The sequence below is a fragment of the Lontra canadensis genome, unplaced genomic scaffold, assembly GCF_010015895.1.
Source record: "Lontra canadensis isolate GAN:19392208 unplaced genomic scaffold, GSC_riverotter_1.0 scaffold38, whole genome shotgun sequence".
Classification (NCBI taxonomy): domain Eukaryota; kingdom Metazoa; phylum Chordata; class Mammalia; order Carnivora; family Mustelidae; genus Lontra; species Lontra canadensis.
Window position 1 is genome coordinate 12,195,978 of NW_022631032.1, and position 12,155 is coordinate 12,208,132.

General features: G+C 37.1%; 1 protein-coding gene across 3 annotated transcripts in view; it reads right to left on the reverse strand.

Annotated features, from left to right (window-relative positions):
- The window catches only part of PPP2R3A (protein phosphatase 2 regulatory subunit B''alpha), a 213,593-nt gene that overhangs the window by 71,891 nt on the left and 129,547 nt on the right, over positions 1-12,155 (reverse strand). For all 3 annotated transcript variants that reach the window (XM_032869638.1, XM_032869639.1, XM_032869641.1), the window contains one exon: positions 6,185-6,259. In XM_032869638.1, the coding sequence (XP_032725529.1) occupies positions 6,185-6,259 (75 nt within the window). The remainder of the gene's footprint in view (positions 1-6,184; positions 6,260-12,155) is intronic.

Here is a 12,155-nt window from a genome sequence, read left to right on the forward strand (position 1 = left end):
AGTAGTGCTAACTCCTGACTCTTCAGAATCTAGCTCAACTGCTACCTCCACAGGAAGCGTCAGAACAGGGACAGAGCTCTGTCTTCTGTGCTTCAACTGTCATGTGAGTCTCCTTCAGTTCATCCTACGGGGTTATTCTAGACACTGGTGCAACTGGACCATCATCACCTCCAAACTCCAAGGTACCAGATCTTTCTTGACTTGCAACCCAGTACTTGATACTGTGCTCTGCATATCAGATGGTTAACAATTGCTTGATATACTTTTTTATTTGAGGAATAACTGATATACATTATATCACTTTTTGGTGTAAGACATGATTTGATATTTGTACATATTGCAAAATAATCACTGCAGAAAGTCCCCTTAACATCTGCCACCATACAGAGTTATGGAATTTTTTTTTGTGATGAGAACTTTTAAGATTTACGCTCTTAGCAACTTTCAAATGCGCAATATATTTATATTACTACATTATATATGGTATTAATTATACATAGTATATATAGTATTAACTACAGTTACCATGTTCTACTTTATGTCCCCATTATTACTTATTCTATAACTGGAAGTTTATACCTTTTGACTCCCTCTTCACCCATTTTGCATCTGGCAATCACCAATCTGTTTTCTTTATCTTGGTTTTATTTTTTAAGATTCTACATATGAGAGAGATCATGTAGTATTTGTCTCTGACTTATTTCATTTAGCATAATGTCTTCAAAGTCAATCAGTGTTGTTGCAAATGACAAGATTTCATGGGCTAGGGCTACCAACCCCCAGCCATGCACAGTTGAAAATCCACTATAACTTGACTCCCCCAAACTTAACTACTAATAGCTTACTGTTGACTGGAAGCCTTACCAATTATGTAAACAGTTGATTAACACATATTTTGTATATTATATATGTACTATATATACTGTATTCTTATAATAAAGTAAGCTAGAGAAAATATTAAGAAAATCATAAGGAAGAGAAAATATTTACAGTGCTATAAAAAATTTGCATATAAGAGGTCCATGCAGTTCAAACCCATGGTATCTTACTCAACAGTGTATTCTTTTTTTTTAAAACTTAAATCCAATTAACATATAGTGTATTATTGGTTTCAGAAATTTTTTAATTTTATTTTTAAAATTTAAATCCAATTAATTAACATACAATTAATTTGTATGGTAGAAGTTAGTGATTCATCAGTCTTATATAATACCCAGTGCTCATTACCTCATGTGTCCTCCTTAATCAAAGTTCATATAATAAAGATGGAGGAATTTTAGCACAGAAATTACATATATGAAAATAAACAGTAAGAATACCCTTTATCATAGTTCCATGGCTCCTCTCTCAAGTAAAGTCAATTTCAAAACATATCATTACACCAAAATTTTCTATGTTGAATATGATTATATTTTTACCCTTAGTATTTGATTTTAAATATAAATTTATCTAAAATCTAAGTTTCCTATCTACCAAAATTTTATATTTATATATGCCTCAAATATTTTATATTATTTATGGAGGTACCGTGTTACACTTAAAATGATACAGCGTTGATCTGTATTTATTTTTGCTTATTTTGTTATTCATTTTTTGTTTTTTTGACAGATTTTTAAAATTCACAAATGTTTTGACTGTTAAACGTTTTCTACTTTTAGCCTCTGCTAACTTACTTATCTAATAATATGAAAAAATGTACTTGTAGTCCATTTTTCCATAGTCTAAATCTATTCAGTAGCCCCACTTCATCAGCACATTTATTGGTATCCACATTACTGAGTCAGCATTTTAGCTTACTGAAGTAGTGGCACCATCTAGTGGTGAGAACATGTGGCTGCTTGGTTCTACATCTACCCTTGATTTTTTCCCCCTAATTTTGTTCTACTACTTTTAGGTAAATAAAAAAGAAATTAATCCCAGTTTTTAAATAGCAATTTTTTAAAAAGAATTGTTAATAGTAAGAATAATTGTTTATTACCAATGAGTGGAACGAAATTTGATAATTTTTTACCAAGGGATCTCTAGTCACCTTGATAGTCTGAATTTTAAATTAGTTTCCTTTCTTTTTCCTTCTAACTACTGAACTGGAAACCTCTAATTCACAAGTGTAGGTCACCAGAAATTTGAGCAAGTGTTTGGTAGCTGTCAGACAAGTTTTGACAAGTGGAGTGGATGTGGACACAAAAATTACAGAGATGGCTCATTGTAGGTAATTTATGCAGATGAACATTCTCAAATGCTGGAAGCATTGTTCTTCTACCTGGCAGGGAGTGGTAAAAAGATCCTTGATCCCCTCTGGCTAGTATGGCTCCGAAAAGTATTTCTCCATGGTCCTCTGCAGAATTTGGACTTAAAAAAAAAATCTACCTAATACAAATTTCCTCCTTTCTCTATCAAGAGGAAAAGTTCTCAAGGGGAAAGAGCCAAGCTGTTGGTGATGAGCAGTCTCCACCACAGTTTAGTCATCTCAAGAAATATCAGTACCTTGTCCTCAACAATTAAAATCCTGGCATTTCAGCCTAAAGTGATGGCTTCAGGCCAATGAAGACACTGAAGCTATCACTAAGATACCATCTGAGCACGCCAGAGAAATGTCTTTGCTGCCATTACCAGTGTCACAAAGAAGTATTTTCAAGCTCATTGTTTATTTTAAAAACTCACATGAGCATCCCTTTCCTCAAAAAAGTCAGCATATGCCAGCTAGGATAAGCATTCTTTTATTCACTGGTAATTTCTTTACACAGCATGCAAAACTGCAAATTCAAGGGCTATAATTTGTTAGTATTTCCAATTTTCATTTTCATTCAGTATCAAGAGACTTATTTCTTAAATGCCAACTTGTCTCTGGAAATAAAGGAGAATATGGTGTAACTTTAGGTGCATTCTCTTATATGGGTAGTGATATTCTTTTTGCTGTATGCATAGTTGGGGCTCTGTCTTTCCAGTCTGGAAATAGCTGACAAAATAATTAACTAAACAAACAAATGAAAAGTCTTTTCCTATGGCATAGGTTTTCCAGTGATAAACAGAAAATAAAAGTTGCCCAACTTTTCACCATATGAGTGCCACACTAAAACTAGTATTTGAGTCATCCTTTGTGTCAGTAGTTTCTTCCGACTAAAGTGAAATTGATAAAAAACTCTAGCATGCCAACAAAAAAAATGTATTATTTTATACTATATGCCACTGAGATTATATAACATTGATAGGGTCAAATGACTAATTAATTTTGCTTTTTCTGAGATATTTATCTTTAATTCTGAGGCTAAGTTTCTTTTCTTTTTTTTTTTTTTTTTAAAGATTTTATTTATTGATTTGACAGAGAGAGATCACAAGTAGACAGAGAGGCAGGCAGAGAGAGAGAGAGAGGGAAGCAGGCTCCCCGCCGAGCAGAGAGCCCGATGCGGGACTCGATCCCAAGACCCTGAGATCATGACCTGAGCCGAAGGCAGCGGCTTAACCCACTGAGCCACCCAGGCGCCCCTGAGGCTAAGTTTCTAAGAAAGTGTGAACTTACCAGTTTTTGCTCTGAACAAGATAGAGAACGATGCCTCTGTCATTCGCTTTTACGCCATTAACAACATTCATTAATTTCATACTAGAAAACTTATTTTGATTTGTTCTGGAAAAACTGTACTCTGAAGTAATGCACAAGTTCCAATGACTTCATACTATTATTTGACCAGATTTCACAACAGAAGAGGCAATAGGAGAAAAGACAACCAGTCCTTTAAAAAAAAATCCTGTTTCCAGATATTCATGTAATACTTTTTATTTGCATTTTCCTTTTTCAGGTGATACTATGAGGTTATCACAATAGATACACTTATCTTAGTACACAGAGATTCACATTCTATATTCTCAATGGGATCTTGTTTACTATTTATGTTACGATGCTATTCTGAATTGCCCTATTAGCAATATTTCATTCCAAGTATTTTACAATTTAGTAATTATTTCTGAGTAATGGATTTATTTTTGTGAATTGAGGATAAAACAGCATAATAATAACAGAGTATGAGTTTTAAAAATATAAATAATATGCAAACACCATGAATATATGTCAGCAGAGATAATTAATTATATCCTGTTAATTGACCAATTTAGTTCTCTTTAATGATTAACATAATAGAATTTCTAGGAAAATGTGAATTATATGTGAATAAAATTGTTTCATGGCTTTTCACCCTGAAATTAAAAATTCCTGGGGACCACTTGCTAGATGACACAGACCATCATGGGTCCACGGTACTTCAACAAATACCAAAATAAAAAGTGTAGAGAAAGAAAATTTATCTCTATTTTACAACTCTGTTATTTAACATCTTTTCTAAGAATAAATTCCAATAAAAAGTTCCTCTACAGAGAGTATTTTCTGAATTCGTAGAAGGTTGGGCTGGATTATCTCTAAGATCTTTTCTAGCTCTTAAGATTTTCAATTATGCTATTAACATGCCCTGAGTTTACAGAACAATCAACAATTAGAACCCAATAATTCCCTATTGAATTTAAGCCAGAGTTAATGTGTAGGATTCTTAAGCATAAGATAATTTCATTTATTTATTCAATACATACTGTTTATCTAATATGCGCTAGGCACTATTCTAGGTATTGGAGATACTGTAGTGAAAAACATAGACAAATTCCCTGCTTCAGTGGAGTTTCTATCATAGAGAAGGAGATTTTAAGCTTTAAAATATTAAATGATATAAAATCTGAGAAGAAAAATAAGGTAGAACAAATGAATAGAGAGTGTAGGGGGAGGGGACAGAGGGAGAAGAAGGATGAAGAAGGTAAAGGGTGTTTAGGGAAGGCCTCACTAAAAAGGGAATTTCTGAATGCACAGTTGGAATGAAGTAAATAAAGGAAGAAGTCATGTGGATATCTGCAGAGGCAATTTCAGGGAGAGGAAAGAAGTGAAAAGCACCTGAGACAGAAGTGGAGTTAGTCTGTTCCAGTAACAGAGAGGATGCAGTTGTGAGCGAAGCACAGTAACTGACGGGCAGGGTAACAGGAGAGACGAGAGCCGCAGAGGTTGTAAGGGGGGTGGTGGTGGTGGTGTGTGTGTGTGTGTGTGTGTGTGTATTATGGGGAGTCTTACCAAGGACTCTGGCTTTTCCTCTGAGTGAGATGGGAAGCCACTAGAGGGTTTGAACAGAGGAGTGACATGAACTGACTAACATTTTCAAAGGATTACTCTGCTTTGTGGAGACCACTGTAGGCAATGAAGGTGTAAGCAGGGAGACCAAGTAGAAGTAATCCAAGTGAGAAACAAGGGTGACTGCACCAGGGTGACTGTGGCAGCACTTCACAACAGTAGTGGTGTGCTTCACAGGCAAAAAAATCACTTCTGAGATAGTCTTAGAAGATAGTGACACCTTCTGGCTCAAAGAGAGACTTACAAAGTTTTACAACAGAGAGCCAATGTAAAAGCCAAGAATGAAGTTCTGAAAGGAGAAAAAGAATGGTAGTATTCTGTAACTTGACAGAATCCAATAAATTCACAGCCAACAAAAAGTACTCTAAGAATGAGAGGCTTTTTCTCAGAGGTGATCGCCCTGTAATCTTACTGGGGGTGTGTGAGCCAGACGCAAGGGCTAACTCACTTGAGTGTGGCTGTGATGGAGGGGTTTGTCTTGGGCCTCAGAGATAATCTGGGAGCTAGGACAAAGAATGCTGGACATGGCTGCAACGTGCACTGCAGGCTGGTGTGCTCTGACTTCATGCCTTGACTGTGACTGGTCAAAGGAGGCCAGGAGCACCTCACAAAATGGGAGAGTGTGATTATGCTATGATAAATTCTTTTTTTTCTGATTATATATAAGCTATTTCTCATTACCATTTCTAGTTCTAAATTTGAGACACATCATTTTCTGAGAAAGACACATCTTTTTCTGGGAAAGGCTGTTTGTAAATGCTCAATATCAACTGGGTATCAATATTAATAACAAAGCAAAGACTGTACCTCATAAGACCAGACAGAATGAATATATTACTCTAATTCTGTATACACTGGTACATAATAAGAAGGAAAGTAGATACAAATAACTAATTCAATTTTACTGTACCTTCCTCCCACTCAAAATAATCATTATAGCTCAGGTTACCTTTTGCATAGATATCTGAAAGCCTGGACAAAGGAGACTTATAGATCTCTATTAAGAAAAAAGAAGACTCAGCTTACCGTGGTGATATAGCGGGAGTGGAATTCTGGAGCATCTTTCAGGAACGTGAGGCCAGGGTGTGTATCCACAACATCCTGAAGAAGATTAAAACCAAAACTAAATAAACAAGCATACCAAAGAGCAAAATAAAAAAACTAACACTTGAACAGAATTTTCCCTTCCTGTAGAATAAGTAGCCAGTTGAGCAAACCTGCTCTTTATAGAATACTGAACAGTGCATTTAAAATTTAACACTTCGTTAAAGTGGTCCCGGGGTCCGGGGATCGAGCCCCACATTGGGCTCTCTGCTCAGCAGGGAGACTGCTTCTTCCTCCTCTCTCTCTGCCTGCTTCTCTGCCTATTTGTGATCTCCGTCTGACAAATAAATAAATAAATAAAATCTTAAAAAAATAAAAATAAAAAAAATAAAATTTAACACTTTATTACATTAAAATTTTATTACAAGCATACTAAGGTGTGCTTTTGATATGCTAGCATACTTTAATAAAGCATAAAAATTTTAATTTAGCTATTATTTGGTGATTTGTGAATCATATGTCTTAGGGGTATGTATAGTAATTTTAACATGTCAAGGCATGTCAGGAAAACTCACCCTACAGATTCTGGGGTAGGGGTTGTTAAGAGAAATTTATACAGAAAAGATGGTAAGATATAAGCCAACTACAATGATTCTTTCTTAACCTAGAGATACGGGAAGTTTCTGAGGGAAAAAAATAGCCATGTAGCTAAGTTTGAAACCTGTTAAATTGTGGGAGTCAGCTAATGTCCTTCAAAATAACTGTGTGGACAAATCTATTTTCAATTTAGGATTTTATTTTTATTTTAAAATCTGCTATTTTATTCTCATGGAAGACTATTAGAATATTAAAACCCTGAAATACCATTTTTATTTTCTAATTAGATTTTTAAAAAAGATTTTATTTATTTATTTGACAGAGAGAGATCACAAGTAGGCAGAGAGGCAGGCAGAGAGCCAGCGAGGTAGCCGGGTAAGCAGGCTCCCCGCTGAGCAGAAAGCCTGACCCGGGGCTTGATCCCAGGACCTTGAGATCATTACTGGAGCTGAAGGCAGAGGCTCAACCCAGTGAGCAACCCAGGGGCTCCTCTAATTAGATTTTTAAAGCACTTTGAATGAGCCTAGAGAAACTACTGGAAATAATTACTGTTAATTTAATAACCAGAGGCAACAGCAATGGCAACATGGATATAAGCTATTAATTGGTTAGTTGTAAATGGGCAGACATCAGTTATACCTCTTTCCTTTGATTCTTCAGAACAGTTAGCTGTCCATATCTACCAATGTAGTCTCAAACAAATGGACCTACTATTTAACCTTTTATTTGGAAATAATTTTAGACTTATGGGAAAGTTACAAAAATATTAGAGATTTTCTATGCCCTTCTCCCATAATGGTAACAACTTACAAACCATAGTACAATGATCAAAACCAGGAAGTAAACACTGACACAATAGTAAACCTACAGACATCATTCAAATGTTACCTGCTTTTCTCTTAGTGTTTTTTTCTGTTCCAGGATTCTACACCACATTTAGTTCTTTTTTAAAAATTGTTTTAACTTAAATTTAGTTAACATATAGTGTATTATTAGTTTCAGGGGCAGAATTTAGTGATTCATCAGTTGTATATAACACCTAGCGCTCATTACAAGTGTTTTCCTTAATGACAATCACCCAGTTACCTCCCATCCTCCCTCCCTTGAGCAACCCTGTTTGTTTCCTCTGGTTAAAGAGTCTCTTATGATTTGCCTCCCTGTTTTTATCCTATTTTAATTTCCCTTCCCCTATGTTCATCTGTTTTGGTTCTTAAATTCCACGTGTGAGTGAAATCATATGGTACCTGTCTTTATCTGACTTATTTTGCTTAGCACAATACCCTCTAGTTCCATCCATGTCATTGCAAATGGCAAGATTTCATTCTTTTTGATGGCTGAGTAGTATTTCATCATGTATATATAGACCATTTCTTCTTTATCCATTCACCGGTCGATGGACATCTGGGCTCTATTTTGACTACTGTGGACATTGCCGGTATAAACATTGGGGTGCATGTGCCCCCTTTGAATCAGTATTTTTGTATCCTTTGGATGGATACTTAGTAGTGCAATTGCTGGGTCATAGGGTAGTTCTATTTTTAACTTTTTAAGGATCCTCCATACTATTTTCCAGAGTGGTGGTACCAAATTGCATTCCCACCAACAGTGTAAGAGGGTTCCCCTTTCTCCACATCCCCACCAACATCTGTTGTTTAGTGAGTTGTAAGTTTTAACCATTTGACCAGTATGAGGTGGTTCCTCATTGTGGTTTTGATTTGTATTTCTCTTAGGAGGAGTGATGTTGGGCATTTTTTCATGTGTCTGTTAGCCATTTGTATGTCTTCTTTGGAGAAATGTCTATTTATGTCTTCTGCACATTTCTTGACTGGATTTTTTGTTTTTTTGGGTGTTGAGACTACTAAGTTCTTTATACGTTTTGGATACCTGCCCTTTATCTGATAAGTCATTTGCAAATATCTTCACCCATTCTATAGGTTGCCTTTTGTTGATGCATTTAGCTCTTGTGCCTCATTGGTTTCACCCAATCTTTGACATTCCTCAGTCTTGTACTTCATAATCCTAAAATACACTTTTTTTTTTGAGAGAGAGAGAGAGCATAAATGGGGAGAGAGAGAGAGAGAGAGAGACCTAAGCAGGCTTCATGCTCAGCATAGAGCCTGATGCAAGACTTGATCTCACGACCCTGAAATCAAGAGTCAGATGGATAACCAACTGAGTCACCCAGGCACCCCTCATGATTCTGACACTCTTAATTTGTTCTAGTCAGTTATTCTGTAGACCTTTTCAACATGGTTTTGCCTGATGTTTCCTCATTATTAGATTAAGATTATACATTTTCGGCAGTTATACCACATAAGTGGTATTATGCGCTTTACAGTCATACAAGACTATGTGATGTCGGTATATCTTATATCTTGTAGAGTTAAGTCTGATCACACTTGGCTGAAATGGCAACTTCTGGGTTCTTCACCATACAGTTATTATTCTTCCTTAATAATTAATAAATATTGTGGGGGGATATACTTTAAGACTGCCAAAATTCTGTTTCTCTGCAAATTTTTGCCCACAGATTTCAGCAGTCACTTTTTTTTTTTTTTTTAATATTTTATTTATTTATTTGAGAGAGACACAGTGAGAGAGAGCATGAGCGAGGAGAAGGTCAGAGAGAGAAGCAGACTCCCCGTGGAGCTGGGAGCCCGATGCGGGACTCGATCCCGGGACTCCGGGGTCATGACCTGAGCCGAAGGCAGTCGTCCAACCAACTGAGCCACCCAGGCGTCCCCAGCAGTCACTTTTTAAAAAAGATCTTATTTACTTGAGAGAGAGAGGGAGAGAGAGAGGTAGCACAAGCAGCGAGAAGAAGACTCCCTACTTAGCAGGGAGCTTGGTGCAGGGCTCAATCCCAGGACTCTGGGAGCATGACCTGAACTGAAGGCAGATGCTTAACTGACTGAGTCACCCAGATGCCCCAATTTTAGCAGCCATCTGTGGAACTTGATTGTAATATTCATACTGTGGTGCTTATCTTTTTTTTTAAAGATTTTATTTATTTATTTGACAGAGATCACAAGCAGGCAGAGAGGCAGGTGGGGTGGGGTGGAAGCAGACTCCCCGCCGAGCACAGAGGCCGATGTGGGGCTCGATCCCAGGACCCTGGGATCATGATCCGAACCAAAAGCAGAGGCTTTAACCCACTGAGCCACCCAGGCGCTCCTGTGGTGCTTATCTAATAGCGATTTTGTATTTCCCTCATTTTCTATACATTTAATAACTGGAATTCTTCTGTAAGGAAGAGTGATTCCTCTTCTCCCACATATTTATATGTTTAATTTGTATCAGTATAGGCTCATGGGTATTTATTTTATTCTAAAGGTTAGAATCCAACACTATCATTATTTATTTTGTAGCTCAAATTGATCTTACTCTGGCCATTGGAAATCTTATCAGGTTGGCCCCTGTATCCTCTTGACATACCCTAACCTTTTGTGAGCACTTTTATAGTTTCTGGTATCACAAGATGGTATCATCTGACATTTTCCTTGTTCCAGCCCTGGAATCTGCTTTTTCCCCCCCAAATAGCCCTGGTTCCTTTACTGGAAATGGTACTTAAAAACCATTTAGAAATCTGGGTGCTAGGTGTGCTCATTACCATTAGGATGTCATTGCTCTTGGCCCTCCTAGCAGGAAGAACTAGGAATACATGTATGTACAGCAGTCCCTCCTTATCTGCAGGAGATATGTTCCAAGATTCCCCATGGATGCCTGAAATTGCAAATAGTTCTAAAACATATATATATATATATATTTTCCTATACATATGATAAGGTTTAATTTATAAATTAGGCACAGTAAGAGCTTAACAAAATTAAAATAGAACAATTATAACAATATACTGTATTAAAAGTTATGTGAACGTGATCTCTCTTTCAAAATATCTTACTGAACTGTACTCACCCTTTTACTTTTTTTTTTTTAAAGATTTTATTTATTTGACAGAGAGAGAGAGATCACAAGTAGGCAGAGAGGCAGGCAGACAGAGAGTGGGAAGCAGGTTCCCTGCTGAGCAAAGAGCCCGATGCAGGGCTAGATTCAAGGACTCTGGGATCATGACCTGAGCAGAAGGCAGAGGCGTTAACCCACTGAGCCATCCAGGTGCCCCCACCCTTTTACTTCTTGTGATGATATGGGATGATAAATGTTTACATGATGAGATGAAGGGATGTGAGTGGAGTAGGCACTGTGATGTAGCCTTAGGCAACTACTGACCTTCTAATGTTAGGTCAAGAGGAGGACCATCTGCTTCTAGATTGCAGTTGACCATGAATAACTGAAACTGCATACAAGGGTAGGATGAACTCCTCTGTACTAATCCAAGCATATAAACTTTTATTTCTACTTCCATATTTATCTATATATACTAAAAACTATGTAACCATATAGAGAATGGATTCTAATACTATACCACAAGGTTCAGTCTAAACTTCTCCCATTCCTTTGTAATGTTAACAGAATTGCCAACCTATATTCCATTGAGAAACAAATTTACTAAACAGAGTACAGTATTAGTGTATAGTTTTTTTGTCTCTGGTCTTACAGTATCCATTTAAAATACTGCTTTCCAAGGTTACTCAGGTTAGGTCTCTCCTGTCCTTCCTTTATTCTCCTTAATGTGGTTAGAATACAGTTCAATTAATTTGTTACTGTTTATTATTTTATTCTGAGTTTCTTTCCCACAGGTCCAGGTTGATTTTAATCCATTACTTATTTCTTAGGGGGAGAGTATTTACACATTACTATGGTTCTAAGAGTCAAAGCTAATGCAGAATTGACATCTTAGCAATACTGAGTTCTCGTACCCATAAAGAAGACCTCTCTCTCCATTTATATAAATCTTTTTTAAGATTTTATTTATTTATTAGAGAGATGGAGAGAGAGCACAAGTAGGCAGAGCAGCAGGCAGAGGGAGAGGGAGAAGCAGGCTCTCCGCTGATCAGGGAGCCCGATGCGGGGCTCAATCCCAGAACCCGGGGATCGGGACCCAAGCTGAAGGCAGCCGCTTAGCTGACTGAGCCACCCAGGCACCGCCTCCATTTATATAAATCTTATTTTAAGTTCTCTCATCAATGTTTTGCTCTATTTTGTGTGCAGGTATTGCACATCTTTTGTCAGATTCATCTCTAAGTATTTAATATTTTGAGGTGGTATTATAAATAGTATTTTTTTAACAGATTTTATTTATTTATTTGACAGAGATCACAAGTAGGCAGAGCAGCAGGCGGGGGCGGGGGAGCAGGCTCCCAGCCGAGCAGGGAGCCCAATATGGGGCTCAATCCCAGGACCCTGAGATCATGACCTGAACTGAAGGCAGAGGCTTAACCCATTGAGCCACTCAGGT